This window comes from Bombina bombina, chromosome 1, assembly GCF_027579735.1.
Source record: "Bombina bombina isolate aBomBom1 chromosome 1, aBomBom1.pri, whole genome shotgun sequence".
Classification (NCBI taxonomy): Eukaryota; Metazoa; Chordata; class Amphibia; order Anura; family Bombinatoridae; genus Bombina; species Bombina bombina.
This window is the reverse complement of record NC_069499.1, coordinates 97927565-97942094: the sequence shown is the minus strand read 5'-3', so window position 1 is coordinate 97942094 and position 14530 is coordinate 97927565. Positions and strand designations below refer to the sequence as shown.

At 39.8% G+C, this 14530-nt stretch overlaps 1 protein-coding gene across 1 annotated transcript in view; it reads left to right on the top strand.

Annotated features, from left to right (window-relative positions):
• The first annotated feature begins 1774 nt into the window (after positions 1-1774).
• GOLGA5 (golgin A5) overlaps positions 1775-14530 on the top strand; it is a 76907-nt gene continuing 64151 nt past the window's right edge. Inside the window, exons 1-2 of the mRNA XM_053697540.1 lie at positions 1775-1936; positions 3594-4161. Of these exons, the coding sequence (XP_053553515.1) occupies positions 3630-4161 (532 nt within the window). The 5' untranslated portion in view covers positions 1775-1936; positions 3594-3629. The remainder of the gene's footprint in view (positions 1937-3593; positions 4162-14530) is intronic.

The window sequence follows — 14530 nt, the reverse complement described above, 5'->3', positions numbered from 1 at the left end:
CTACCGCTCACACTGTGCCTTTCACAAGCAGCTCTCCTGAACTGCTGCACTTCATCCACAATACTCTCAGACCTTAGATCAGCACTTTGCTTTTTCACCAGTTCACTCTGGAGGGCCATCCTAGTAGCCCCATCTAATGTTAAATCAGACTCTAACTGTAGCTTCAGTGAGACTTCAGCATCTGCAATTACTATGACTATTCTGTCTCTGATTTGCTCTTCTTTAGCAACACCAAACTCACAGAATTCAGCTAGTTCATACAGGTTGCGCACAAATGACTCCACAGATTTTCCCACACGCTGAGCACGTTTGTGAAAACAAGCTCTCTCATGAATCACATTTCTTTTGGGCACAAAGTGGGCACTGAGTTTATCCATAACTATTTCAAAGTCAAATTCTTCCCCTTCTTGGAAAGTAAAGGCATTGAACACTGGCTCCACATCTTTCCCCATAGAGTATAAAAGAGAATTAACTTGTACTTCACCACTCTCCTTGTCCAGCTTGGAAGCAATCCTGAAGCGTTGAAACCGCTGACGCCATGTGGGCCAAGCTGCAGGCTGAGAGAAATCAAAATGCTCAGGTGGGGTAAACTTTGACATCGTCATTGATCTGGAAACAGAAGCGCAGGCAAGAACTTCTGACACCATGTCATGAGATGCAGGACACAGCAAAGATGGTACAACTCTATTTTATTGTAGAGCATGGAAACACACATCTGGTAGCATTGATCTCACTAAGTAACTGCGACACAGACAACCGGACCTAAGCCCCGCCCCAATCTGGTGATGTCACTTCCCACTCTCATCACAATTTTTATTTAGATTTATTTTAATTTTATTAAAGTTAGTGGGTGTTAGGGTTAGGGTTACACTTAGGGTTAGGTTTAGGGGTTTATAACTTTAGTATTGTGGCGGCGACGTTGGGGGCGGCAGATTAGGGGTTAATAAGTGTAGGTAGGTGGCGGCGACATTGGGGGCGGTAGATTAGGGGTTAATAAGTGTAGGTAGGTGGTGGCGATGTCGGGGGCAGCAGATTAGGGGTGTTTAGACTTGGGGTTTATGTTGGGGTGTTAGGTGTAAACATAACTTTTCTTTCCCCATAGGAATCAATGGGGCTGCGTTACGGAGCTTTACGCTCCTTTATTGCAGGTGTTAGGCTTTTTTTAGCCGGCTCTCCCCATTGATGTCTATGGGGAAATCGTGAACGAGCACGTAAAACCAGCTCAAAGCAGCGCTGGTATTTGAGTGCGGTATGGAGCTCAATTTTGCTCAAACCTGCCATACTGCCTGCTAACGCCGGGTTTATGAAAACCTGTAATAGCAGCGCTATAGGGAGGTGAGCGGTGGCAATAACTTGCAAGTTAGTACAGAGTCACTCTTACCGCAAAACTCGTAATCTAGCTGTTTATTAGCAACGCTATTGTGGACATCTACTGTAGCAACAAGGCTCCTGTATATGACAATGACGGGCTCTTTTTATCACAGTATATTCATATTACGTGTGACTGTCCTATTGTTATATGATGATGTACATGTTATTACAAGCCTTGCAATCATTCCCCTGATTATACTGTATGGCAGTGCAAACAATGGTTATACAATATACAGCTATAATAGCACTTTACCGAATCTGAGTATTAGCTTCCGCTTCCGATTGTTTATAGTCACAGTACAGTTGCCACAGTAACCTCGTGAGCTCTATGGTAGCTTTGGTACCAGATCGGCAGCCTATACTATCTCCTCCTTTCTCTGTGGTTTCTGAGGCCCAGTAATGTACGCAGGCACTGCCGTAGACACCTTTGTTGGGGTCCTGGCTTTTGCCAGCGATTCCGTGTCCACGTCTCCGGTAGGGGCGGAAGAACCGTGACGTGACAGTATTGTGACAGACAGTGTTTTAGCCACTGGTAAAGTCCCTGGGCCTCCTATGCTGTTCTAAGGTAAGACCCTCACCATAATACCCTGCCTGTTCAGTGCTTATACCTTACAGCTCTTATGTTAGCTGTCAATCATAAGACAGTAAAGACATTGTTGTACTAAATAACATAATAATAACGGTCAGTGCCTTTTTTAAATAAATCTTAAGCTTGAATAAGATTGCTAGTTTTAGTATTTTATCTCTTTATATTAATATATTTTGTTAAGGATAAATATATAAACTGCCCAGTTCATGTTTTTTCCTCCACATTTAAAAGCATTTCAAACGATATTAGCATTTTTATTTTTTTTGACAAGTGGTATTTTTATTGTCTACTTTTTTAACTCTGTTTACTGTTGTTTCTGAAGATACAGTTATACTACCAGTGTAAGTGCTCAGTTCTATTATCAATTTGGTTGCCAAGAGGGACATGATTTGGAATGCATAATCATTTTATAGTAGTCATGGGTTAATCCCTTCTTTATAGTAGAAAAGTGTGACCTCACAAAACCTTCCCTTCTTCCATTACCTAAATGCTTTAATTTCATATTGCTCATCATATATTGGCAGTCACTATCAAAATGTAGTGTGTTTTGTTTTGTAAGAAAAATATAACCATTAAAATATTGTCAAATATGTACATATCCATTTATAACAAAAAGGTTTGTTCTAAATAACCTCAAAATAATTCACCAGTCAAAATAACCATCTCATCTTTTTTTGACCAACCAACAATATTAAAGGGACTCTGTACTATCAAATCTGTTACCTCTTAATGTGTTCCAAATGACTTGTTATGCATACTGCAGTGGGAAATTATTCCTTGATGTTTATTATTTTGTATTTGAAATAGACTTGCCCCTACAAATGGGCTGAGTCTGCTAGTAACGCAGACTTGCTGATATTATCTATGTCTAAAAATAATTAGGTACTGAAATGCTAATTATGGATATTTCAGGTACAAAATATCTTACCTGCCACCTGCTGGAAGATTAATTCATGCTATTGTCTCATGCTTTTTTTTTTTTTTAACAGATAATACGTTATTCTTATTTTCACTGTAGGTGGTGGTTTCTTCAGGTAAAAACGGCTATTTGAAATAACAAAATAAAGGTAAATTAGCTGTTTTCAAACAATCATTACACTCTAGCAGGTATAATGTACCTTTGGAAACGCATTAAATGTAAGAACGTTTTATAGATAAAAATGAAATATTGCCAGCAAGGCTGCCGAAACTCAGTATTTCAGCAAATATTTTATGTTGTGTCTCAATTTCATGGCAGTACTATAAGAATAAACTATTCTATCATGTCACAGGTATAGATCGTTTGTTTGACATCACAGGAACAAAGTGACATACCGAGTTGTGCAATAAAAAAAGTAAATATAGATCAATTCAAGTAGTAGAACCCAAAAATCCTGGAATTAGATTCCTAAAATGCTAATAGTGGTATCGCATATAATTTTGTCATTTATATATATATTAACAAACTTTTTTTATGGCTCTGTATTTATTTATATATATATATATATATATATATATATATATATATATATATATATATATATATATATATACATTTTGTCCATTTCTACAAATCTGTATACATTTTATCTTTTTTAATTTGTGTTTTTAAAGTATAAATGTAAAACTGTGTTAATGAACCATTTAATTGCAGGGCATGCATGTGCAGTTGTGACAACACTCTTTAACTATGTCCTGGTTTACTGATCTGGCTGGGAAGGCTGAAGATCTCTTGAATTTTGTGGATCAAGGAGCAGCAACAGCCTTAAGCAAAACCAAAGATGATGCTGACCTTGTCTCCGAAAGTAATATTGACTATTCAGGTGGTTTCCAAGAGAGGCAAAAAAGTACAGAAAATTATCAGACTCATGCAAAGCCTGACTTTATCACATCAGCGGCTGACAATATCAAACATAAAAAGGTTACTATGTTAGCTGGCACTGCCAATGTGAGAGCTGTGTCCAGGACATCATCAGACGCTTCCCATAGTACCCCAGCAAATGCCCCATCGCACAGATCTACAGCTCAGTTTGTAAGAAGAAAGAAATCTGAGCCAGATGATGAACAGCTGTTTGATTTTCTCAATAGTCCAAGCAAGGTACATAATGGTGGGCAAGAAACTAAAAAACAAACAATTGAGGAAACAACATCTCTAAGTCAATCTGGAGGAGATGGTTCCTTAACTCTTAAAGCACCTGAAGACATTTCCTCTAAATTACCAGGTAAAAAAATAAATAAATACAAATTAAATCTTGAAACTTTCCGCAATTAACATTTTATAGAGCAAATCTTATCCAAATTGAAATGCGTATTTTAGCTGACACAGGTAATGGACCTTTACAGTAGAAATGCATAATACAAAGATAATGCATTAGCAGCTACTCTGAATTACTGTGATTTTCCAATGGGCAGTAGATTATTTTTTTTTTCCCTGACAAATTTTAATTTCTTCCATTTCCCTGCCCCCTGTATCACGTGACAGAAATCAGCGAATCACAGGTTCATGTATACACTGTGAACTCTTGCACAGGAAATGGTTCCCTTACAAAGTGTAAGTTTGACATAAAAAGTTTGTGGACAATTTGATAACTTAAGTTAAATGGAAAGATTTTTTTTTTTGATTTTTTTTAAATTGCTTGCTCTATCTAAATCATGAAAGTTTAATCTTGCCGTTTGTGTCCCTTTAAGGAGAGGCAGAGTTGTCTGGCCTATGGATTCAGTTGAGAGCATAGTAAAAGTTAACACTAAAACTAGGGATGCACTGAAGCCAAAAAACGAAAATGACTTTTTTAAACACCTATATAAAGTCTACTGTAGACATGTTTTCTTCGACAACTATTTTTAAAATATTTTTGTTTTAGTTTTTTTTTTTGCTTAATTAGATTTTTTAATGAATTAATCTGAAAATAAAATAACTACACTTTTTATTGAAAGTAATACACTAATGTTGGACAAAAAATAACTTAAACGATAATATGCTACACAATAATTTTGGCCCCCCCAAAAAATAATTAAAATTTTCGGCCATCCCTACACAATATTGAATATCAATATAATGTATTATTCTTTGTTTAGTTTTGCGTAACAGATTTAACTTTTTTTTTTATCCAAATAACGTATAGTCCTAGAAAACTATTATTATATGCAAAACAGTAAGTCAAGTAATGAACTCAAACAGCAGCTCTAGGCTAGCATCCAATTTGAAATATGCTACACAATAATTTTCCCGAAAAAAATAGGCAAAAAATCAGAAAAACGAAAATGCCATTTTCGGTCGAAACGTTTCTGTGGCCGAAATTTTGGTGTATCCCTAAAACAGCGATAGCGTTTTATATACTTATTTTTAATACGCAAATATTGATAAAACAGAAACAAAAAGAACTTCTATTTAAAATGGAAATGCACTAATGTGCATTACAATTTTGTCTAGCATATCCCGTTGTTTCCTTTCTTGCTTTATCATAGGTTTTTTTCTTACTTATATTTATGATTATTCATTGCCTTTATAAAATATACAGTCTAATCTAGTTATCAGAGATTTAGAAATTATTTGTGTCCATTATTAATTCACTTGCAAAGATCTTATGTTAAAAAGGGTCATGAAACCCACCATTTTTATTTTATGAATTAGATAGAAAATACAGTTTTAAACAGCTTTGTGATTTGTTTCTATTATCAAATTTACTTCATTCTATTAGTATCATTTGTTGAAGAAGCAGCAATGTACTACTGGTAGCTAGCCAATGAAAAGAGAAAAATGTGTGTAAACGCCAATCAGCAGCTAGCTCCTAGTAGGACATTGCGGCTGCTGCTTAAGATATGTACATATACCTTTCAACAAAGGATATGAAGAGACTGAACCAAATTAGATAAACGTAATACTTTTAAAGGGATACTAAACACAATTTTTTTTCTTTCATGATTCAGATAGAGCATGAACTTTTAAAAGAACTTTCTGGTTTACTTCTATCTAATTTGCTTCATTCTTTTGCTATCCTTTGTTGAAAAGCATATCTAGATAGGCTTAGGAACTTGGAGCTAGCTGCTGATTGGTGACTGAACTTGTAAGCCCATTTTCATTGGCTTACAAATATTTTCAGCTAGCTCTTAATAGTGCATTGGTGCTTCTTAAAGGGACACTGAACCCACATTTTTTATTTTGTGATTCAGATAGAGCATGCAATTTTAAACAACTTTCTAATTTACTCCTATTATCAATTTTTCTTCGTTCTCTTGCTTTCTTTATTTGAAAAAGAAGGCATTTAAGCTATTTTTTTGGTTCAGACCATGGAAAGCACTTGTTTATTGGTAGGTGAATTTACCCACCAATCAGCAAGAACAACACAGTGCATTTCAAATAAAGATACCAAAAGAATAAAAATAATTTAATAATAGGAGTAAATTAGAAATTTGCTTAAAGTTGCATGCTTTATATGAATCGCGATAGGAAAAAATTTGGGTTCAGTGTCCCTTTTAAATACTAGATACCAAGAGAATGAAGCAAAATTGAAAACAGAATTAAATTGGAAAGTTGTTTTAAAATGTATAATCTATCTGAATCATGAAAGAAAAAAAATTGGGTTTCCTGTCCCTTTAATTTCAGTGTCTGTTTTTTTAATATTCACTTGTTAACAAAATGTTCATTAAAACATAACATTTTAGCCAGTAAATGTCCTATGTAAGCCGCTGCAACACCATAGAAACCAATATCTTCCTCTCGGCATCTATAGCTTTCAGCTAATTGTTTTCAATAGGCCTGTGCATTCGGTGGCTTCGTTAGTTGCTGAATATGGAAGGTGCAGCCTTCGGGTTTTTTCGGAGCCGGATTTCTTCTTGTGAAAGTGCAACACACAAAGTTCTGGGTTTGCAAAGATCTTAGTGCGTTGCTCGTTCACAAGAAGAAATCAAGCTCCGAAAAGAACCAAAGGCCAAACACTGCCGCCAACTTCTGCATTCAGCAGCTAAGAATGCTGCCAAATGCGCACTTCAAAGGTAAGCAGTATGGATAAATAAGCTGTTTCCTTCAAGATTTCACCTAGGATCCTCACAAAACTACCAAATGTAAAAGAAATTTGTTCATGAAATCCAAAGTTATCAGCCCCTCAAATAGCATGGCATGAACGAGGTTCTGCAAACAAACTACATCGGTACTTCTATGCAGTTATAATAACTGGATGTTGCAGCAAATCCGATAGGGTTAAATGGACAGTAAAGTCAAAATCAAACTTTCAGGATTCATATAAGTATGCAATTTTAAATAACTTCCATGATCAAATTTGCTTCATTCTCTTTGTGTCCTTTGTTGAAGAGCATATCTAGGTAGGCTGAAGTGCAGCAATGCACTACTTGGTGCTATCTGGTGATTGGTGGCTGCACATGTATGCCTCTTGCCATTGACTTACCACATGTGTTCAGTTAGCTCCCAGTAGTGAACTGCTACTACTGAGCTTACTCTTCAGCAAACAATACTGAGAGAACATGCAAAATTGATAAAAGTAGTAAATTTACATTTACCGTCCCTTTTTAAATGAACATAAAACAAATGACTTCAGAAATTGTCACCTCATGCCGAAAATAAATACTTAAAATCAAGCTAACCTTGCAGCTTCTAGGCATACGGTTAAATTGCTCAAAATGTATTCATGCCACATTTTTTGTATTCATTTTAGTACATATCAAAAGATTGAGGTGTGACTTTTTTTTTAATTTTACATGAATACATTGTGATTACTTTTACTCATACCTATTGTAGATCAGCATTGCTTCTTCTTATTAAAGGGGTCGTTTGAAATTGAAATGTGCGTGGGTGCATTTAAATTTTAAATAGAAGCATTTTGCAATGTGCTTCAATTAACAAATACTTCCAGTAAAAGTTATTAGTTTTTCACTGGCATACGTACATATGCTGTGAGTTCCCGTGCACCAGTATTCAAACACCAAACCTGCTCAGAAAGTCAGCAGTGGCTTGTATGACCCAAATTAAGTCTTTACAAGCACAATACACATTATCACCAGTTCTCTGAGCTTGAATAACAATGCATGCGGGCCCTCAAAAATAGCAAAAACTTTTTACGAGAAGCATTTTTTTGCTATTGGAAGTATATTGCAAAAATGCTTCTATTTAAATTCATCCGTGCACATTTCAATTTTGACCATTCTATCCCTTTAATTGTACAACTGAAATTCCCTGTGTGGAATGCTGAAATCTCAGATGTTCCCATGTATAGTACTTCGTAATAACCAGCTGCATGGTTCTTAGATATTTCTATTATATTTTGAACTGCTGGTGTGAAAATGTTTTAGATCAGATACTTAGACAGGGGTCAGTAATGTACACTATTAGTACCAGCCGGTGTGATTTTTTTTTTATTTATTGCTTTTAGAGTACTGCACAAAAGGATGACATATCTTTATGAATGGCCCATATCACATTTCTGCCTCACTGATAAAGAGTGCAGCAGTTAGGCCCAACATTAGGCTTTATTAGTAACATAATAGTTTTATTCCTAGGGATCTTTTGTACTCGCTATTCACTTGGTAATGGGGAGATTTACCCATATTGTGCTATCCTCATCTTTACAATAGAAGTGTACCTCACTAATAGATTGATGTTATTGATATCATTTGTGATTAGTGGAGGGGAGAGGTGTTTGTTTTTTACTTATGTCTTATTAATTAAAATGTAATTTTTTTATTGCAGTAACCCATTTTCTATAATGATAGCTGCTCAATACCGCTTAGCCCATCAAGCATTAGTGTGCCAGTTAGACGTTTCCTTTTTCTAATACAGACTCCCTATTGTCGGCAATATATCTAAACAATATTCTTGGCATCATTTTGTCAGGTTACCCTGATCTATTCCATCTAGGGGTTTAATAAAGGGACAGTCAAGTCCAAAAAAATCTTTCATGATTCAGATAGGGCATGTTATTTTAAACAACTTTCCAGTTTACTTTTATCACCAATTTTTCTTTGTTCTCTTGGTATTCTCTTGCGTGTGTGTGTGTCTTTGTGACACTTTGTGTTTGTTGGTGTCTTACTGTGTGTGGGAAAGTGTGTGTATGTGTGTGAGAGAGTTTGTGTGAGTGTCTTTGTGTGTGTGTGTAAGAGAGAATGTGTGTGTGTGAGAGATCATACAAATGAAGTGGGGGTTATGTAGGGGGCACTTTCTGTATTTTATGCACTCTCCTATATAGTATTAAAGGTGAGCAAACCTTTCTTTGCACATTGTTTCTTTCGTGCTTGTTTAGTAATAGCTTATACTTATTTTGCTAGTCACCTTTATAACAGGCAGTTGCTGAATATAATAAGCTGACTTTATAACCGCCTGTTATTCTTGATTACAATAAGTGCATAATCCCACAAATCTTGCTTTAAAGGGATACTAAACCCAATTTTTTTTTCTTCATGATTCAGATAGAGCATGCAATTTTAAGCAACTTTCTAATTTACTCCTATTAATTGTTCTTCGTTCTCTTTCTATCTTTATTTAAAAAGCAGGAATGTAAATCTTAGCAGCCAGCCCATTTTAGGTTCAGCATCATGGATAGCGCTTGCTTATTGGAGGCTGACATTTAGCCACCAATAAGCAAGCATAACCCAGGTTCTTAACCAAAAATGGGCTGTCTCCTATGCATCACATTCCTGCTTTTTAAATAAAGATATCAAGAGAACTAAGAAAAATTGACAATAGGCGTAAATTAGAAAGTTGCTTAAAATTGCATGCTCTATCTGAATCATGAGAAAAAAAAATTGGGTTTAGTGTCCTTTTTATTACGTGCACATTAGAGGAACATGAAAACCCACATTTTTCATACATCATTCAGACAGAGCATACAGTTTTAAACAACTTTTAAAATTTACTTCTGTTTCCAAATTTGCTTCATTCTCTTGGTATCCTTTGTTGAAGGAGCAGCAATTCACCACTGGGAGCTAGCTGTACACATCAGGTGAGCCAGTGACAAGAAGGATATATGTGCAGCCACCAATCGGTAGCTAGCTCCCAGTGGTGTAATGCTGCTCATGAGCATACCTAGGTATCCTTTTTAACAAAGGATACCAAGAAAATGAAGCAAATCTGATAATAGAATTACATTGAAAAACAGAACAGCATTCTTTATATACAGTAATATCCTAATGAATGATCATCTCTGGTTACACAAGCTCAGTCAATTTAACACACTCACTCCTACTCACTCTGCCCTTCCATGTCATGTAAATATTATACTGTAACTGAGCGGTAGAGCAGGATGTGGAGCATCTGTGACCAAGGGCACAAACAATGCACCGTTTACTGCTCATGGTTTGTCACTTTGTCAGGTGATACTAACCGTTAGACATTCATGTCAAGGCCTGGTAGGCTCGTGTTCCAAGGCCTCGTAGCCTCATGTTCCAGGTAATTTAAGGAGACATGAAATCCCAAATTTCCCTTTCCTGATTCAGATAGAGCATACAATTTTACTTCATTCTCTTGGTATGCTTTATTGAAGGAGAAACGATGCACTACTGGGAGCTAGCTGAATACATCAATAAGCCAACAATAAGAGGTATATGTATGCAGCCACCAATCAGCAGCATGGTTTTTAACAAAGGCTATCAAAAGAATGAAGCAAATTTAAATAATAAAGAAGTAAATTGGAAATTTGTTTAAAATGTTTTGTTCTATCTGAATTATGATCAGTTTTTTATATTTTGCTTGAAAATCTCCAGATGGTAAAATGATGTTTATAGAATTTGGTCCAAGGAATTACGTGTTAAAATGTGAATGGGAAAAGTACACTGAAAATTAATCTTGACATTTTTTAATTATTTTATTGTGAACCTCATTTGCATATTACACAGAGGCCTCGATTTATCATCCTGTGGTGGACAGAGGCGGACATATTCACCCATGTCTGCCCGACTTCTCCTCTGGCCAGCAGCAATTCACTTCCTGCATTTTACCATTGCACACAAGCGCTCCTGTGTGCTCACGGGCAACCCTGCTACCTGCCCGCGCACAGCCCATCACGTGCGGGCAGGAGCTGTCAGTCTCCCTGGTTGTCAGGTACCGAAGAGATTCTATCTATCTATCTATTGGGTTCTTGTAAAGCGCAGCTATTCACCCGTAAGGGTCTCAAGGCGCTGAGGGTTGCAGTTCAGTCGAAGAGCCAGGTCTTGAGGTCTTTTCTGAACTTAGTTAGGGCGGTAGCTTGTCTGAGGTGCAGCGGGAGGGTGTTCCAAGTCTTGACTGCCAGGTGAGAGAAGGATCTGCCTCCCGCTGTGGTTTTCCTGATGCAGGGGATAACTGTGAGGGCTTGGTCGGCTGATCAAAGTTGTCTGGCGGGGGTGTAGAAGGTAACGCGGTGGTCCATGTATTCGGGACTGATGTTGTGGAGGGCCTTGAATGCGTGAATTAGAAGCTTGAAGGTTATTCTTTTGTTGATGGGGAGCCAGTGCAGGTCCCACAGGTGTTTGGTGATGTGGCATTGGCGAGGGATGTCGAGGATGAGTCTGGCCGAGGCATTCTGGATGCGCTGGAGTCTCTTTTGGAGCTTGATGATGGAGCCGGCGTAGAGTGTGTTGCCTTAGTCCAGTTGGCAGCTGACGAGGGCGTGGGTGACAGTCTTCCTGGTCTCGGTTGGGATTCACTTGAAAATCTTTCGCAGCAGGTGGAGTGTGTGGAAGCATGCAGAGGAGACTGTGTTGATTTTGTCGGTCCATGGAGAGCGAAGAGTCCAGGATGACGCCTAGATTTTGCGCATGGTCGGTGGGGGTTGGAGGGTGTTCGAGGGCTATGAGCCACCAGGAGTTATTCCAGGCGGATGTGGTGAGACCGAGGAGGAGGACTTCGGTCTTGTCTGCATTCAGCTTTAGGCAGTTGTAGCTCATCCAGGTGGCGACTGCTGTCAGCCCTTCGTGGACGTTTCTCTTTGCGGTGGTGGGGTCACTGGTGAGTGAGATGATTAGCTGGGTGTCATCGGCGTAGGAGACTATGTTGAGGTTGGGCGAGAGGGGCCATGTAGACGTTGAATAGGATGGGGCTCAGCGAAGAGCCTTGGGGTACACCGCAGATGATCTCTGTTGGCTTGGAGGTGAAGGCTGGGAGTCTAATTTCTGGGTTCTGCCAGTGAGGAAGGAGGTGATCCATTCCAGGGCTTTGTCGTGTATGCCGGCGTTGTGTAGGCGGGTGCGGAGGGTGAGGTGGGAGACAGTGTTGAATGCTGCTGAGAAGTCTAGGAGGATGAGGGCGGCAGTCTCTCCTCGGTCGAGTAGGGCGAGGATGTCGTCTGTGGCGACGAGGAGGGCAGTTTCGGTGCTGTGGTTGCTCCTGAAACCGGATTGGGAGGGGTCCAGGGTGTTGTTGGCCTCAATGTGGTCAACGAGTTGCGCGTTGATGGACTTCTCGATTACTTTGGCCGCAAAGGGGAGCAGAGAGATGAGGTAGTAGTTCTTCGGATCATTGGGGTCAGCCTGTTTTTTTTTTCAGTAGGTTTTAATTCTGCGTGCTTCCAATCATCCGGGAAGGTGCCGGTTTCGATGGAGCAGTTGATGGTGCTGCGGAGCTCGGGGGTGATGATGTAACCCGCTTTGTTGAATATGTGATGCAGGCATGGGTCCTAGGGTGCTCCGGAGTGGATCGATCTCATGATTCTGATGGTGTCCTCTGTGGTGAGGGGGCTCCAGATGTTCCGTGGGGGGTAGGCGGTGGTGTATTTGGGTGAGGTATTGGTGGGAGTTGTGGTGGTGGGTGAGTTCTGGGGCGCGAAGCTGTCATAGATGTCAACGATCTTGCGGTGGAAGTACGTTGCAAGGTTATCGCAGAGGTCCTGGGAGGGTGGGATGTCGTTGGTGTCGCTGTTGGGATTGGAGAATTCCTTGATGACTGTGAATAGCTCCTTGCTGTTGTGGCCGTTGGTGTTGATTCTGTCTTGGATGGCTGTCTTCGTGGTGGTGGGTAGTGATGGCTTCTTTGTAGGCCGTTTTTATTTACAGGGGTCTTGCTGGATCTCCAGGTCCTTTCAAATCTCCTGCAGTGGCGTTTGGAGTCTTGGAGGTCCGTGGTGAACTAACTGGCCTTGTTGGTGGGTTGGCGGTTAGACGGTTTCTTGAGGGGGGGCGAGGGTGTTGGCGCAGTCTGTGAGCCAGTGGTGGAGGTTGTGGGCGGAGGAGTTGGCGTCTGTGGAGGTAGCTGGGGGGGACTTGTTCAGGGTGGAGTACAGTTGGTCTTCGGTGATGTTCTTCCAGTTTCTGTGGGGCGTGTGGTGCTGCTGGTGGTGTGGTGGGTTTGTTGAAGGACAAGTGTATGCAGTGGTGGTCGGTCCAATGGAGTTCGGTGATGTGGTTGACTGAGATGTGGTTGCATGCAAAGAAGATAGGGTCGAGGGTATGTCTGGCTAAGTGGATTGGGGAGTTGACGAGTTGCTTCAGTACAATGGTTCCAAGGTTTTCCAAGAGGTTGGGGGTGTTGTGGACGTTGAGGTCACCAAGGAGGATGTAGTCTGTTGAGGTGAAGGCGTGGGGTGCGATGAGGTCGGTGATGGAGTCGCAGAAGGCAGGACGAGGTCTGTAGATGAGGGTGCCGCAGAGGTTGGTGTTGGGGCTGACCTGGATCTTAAAGTGTAGATGTTCCAAGCCTGGTGAGTGGTAGTCGGAGCTGGTTGTGACGTGGAGGGAGTGTTTGGACGATGGCGATACCTTCTCCCGGTCGGTTGCTGCGATCCTTGTGGGAGATCTTGTATCTGTCGGGATGGCGATGTCAGGCGTTGATGTGGGGTTCAGCCAGATTTCGGTGAGGAAGGCGACGTCTGTGGAGGTGGAGTTGAGCAGGTTTCAGATTTCATCGGCGTGCTTGAGGATGGAGCGGGTGTTGAGGAGGATGCAGTTGAGGTGTTTGCGGTTGTTTTTGCGTGAGGTGACTGGTGGGTTAGTAGTCCAGAGGGAGGAGAAGGAGCAGTTGCGGAAGGTGAAGAGTCCCCCACCTAAGAGGTGGAGAACAGTGCACGGAAGCAGCAGTCTAATGAATGATAAATCCAGACTTCAGGTTCATTTGTTGCGAACCTGAAGTTAACGGGGAAAGAAGGGCTTTCTAAACCAAGCCCAGGATCTTCTGCTTCACTGGAAACCTTTGTTGCTGAGGATTTAAAGGGATACTAAACCCAAATTTTTTCTTTCATGATTCAGGTAGAGCATGTGATTTTAAGCAACTTTCTAAATTACTCCTATTATCAATTTTTCTTTGTTCTCTTTAGGTTCAGCACCCTGGATAGCGCTTGCTTATCGGTGGCCTCATGTAGCCACCAATAAGCATGCACAACCCAGGTTTTCGAACCAAAAATGGGCCGGCTCCTAAGCTTTATATTCCTGCTTTTTTAAAATAAAGATGGTAAGAGAACGAAGAAAAATGGATAATAACATTACATTAGAAAGTTGCTTAAAATTGCATGCTCTATCTGAATCATGAAAGAAAAAAAAATTGGGTTGAGTATCTCTTTAAGTGGGGGAAAAAAATCACCTAATTTGTTTGATTGTGCTGATGTGCTGCCCAGTTATTTGTTTTTTTTATTTTTATTTTATTTACTGTGGAGGGTTTTTCTCTTGCCTGATTTGGTT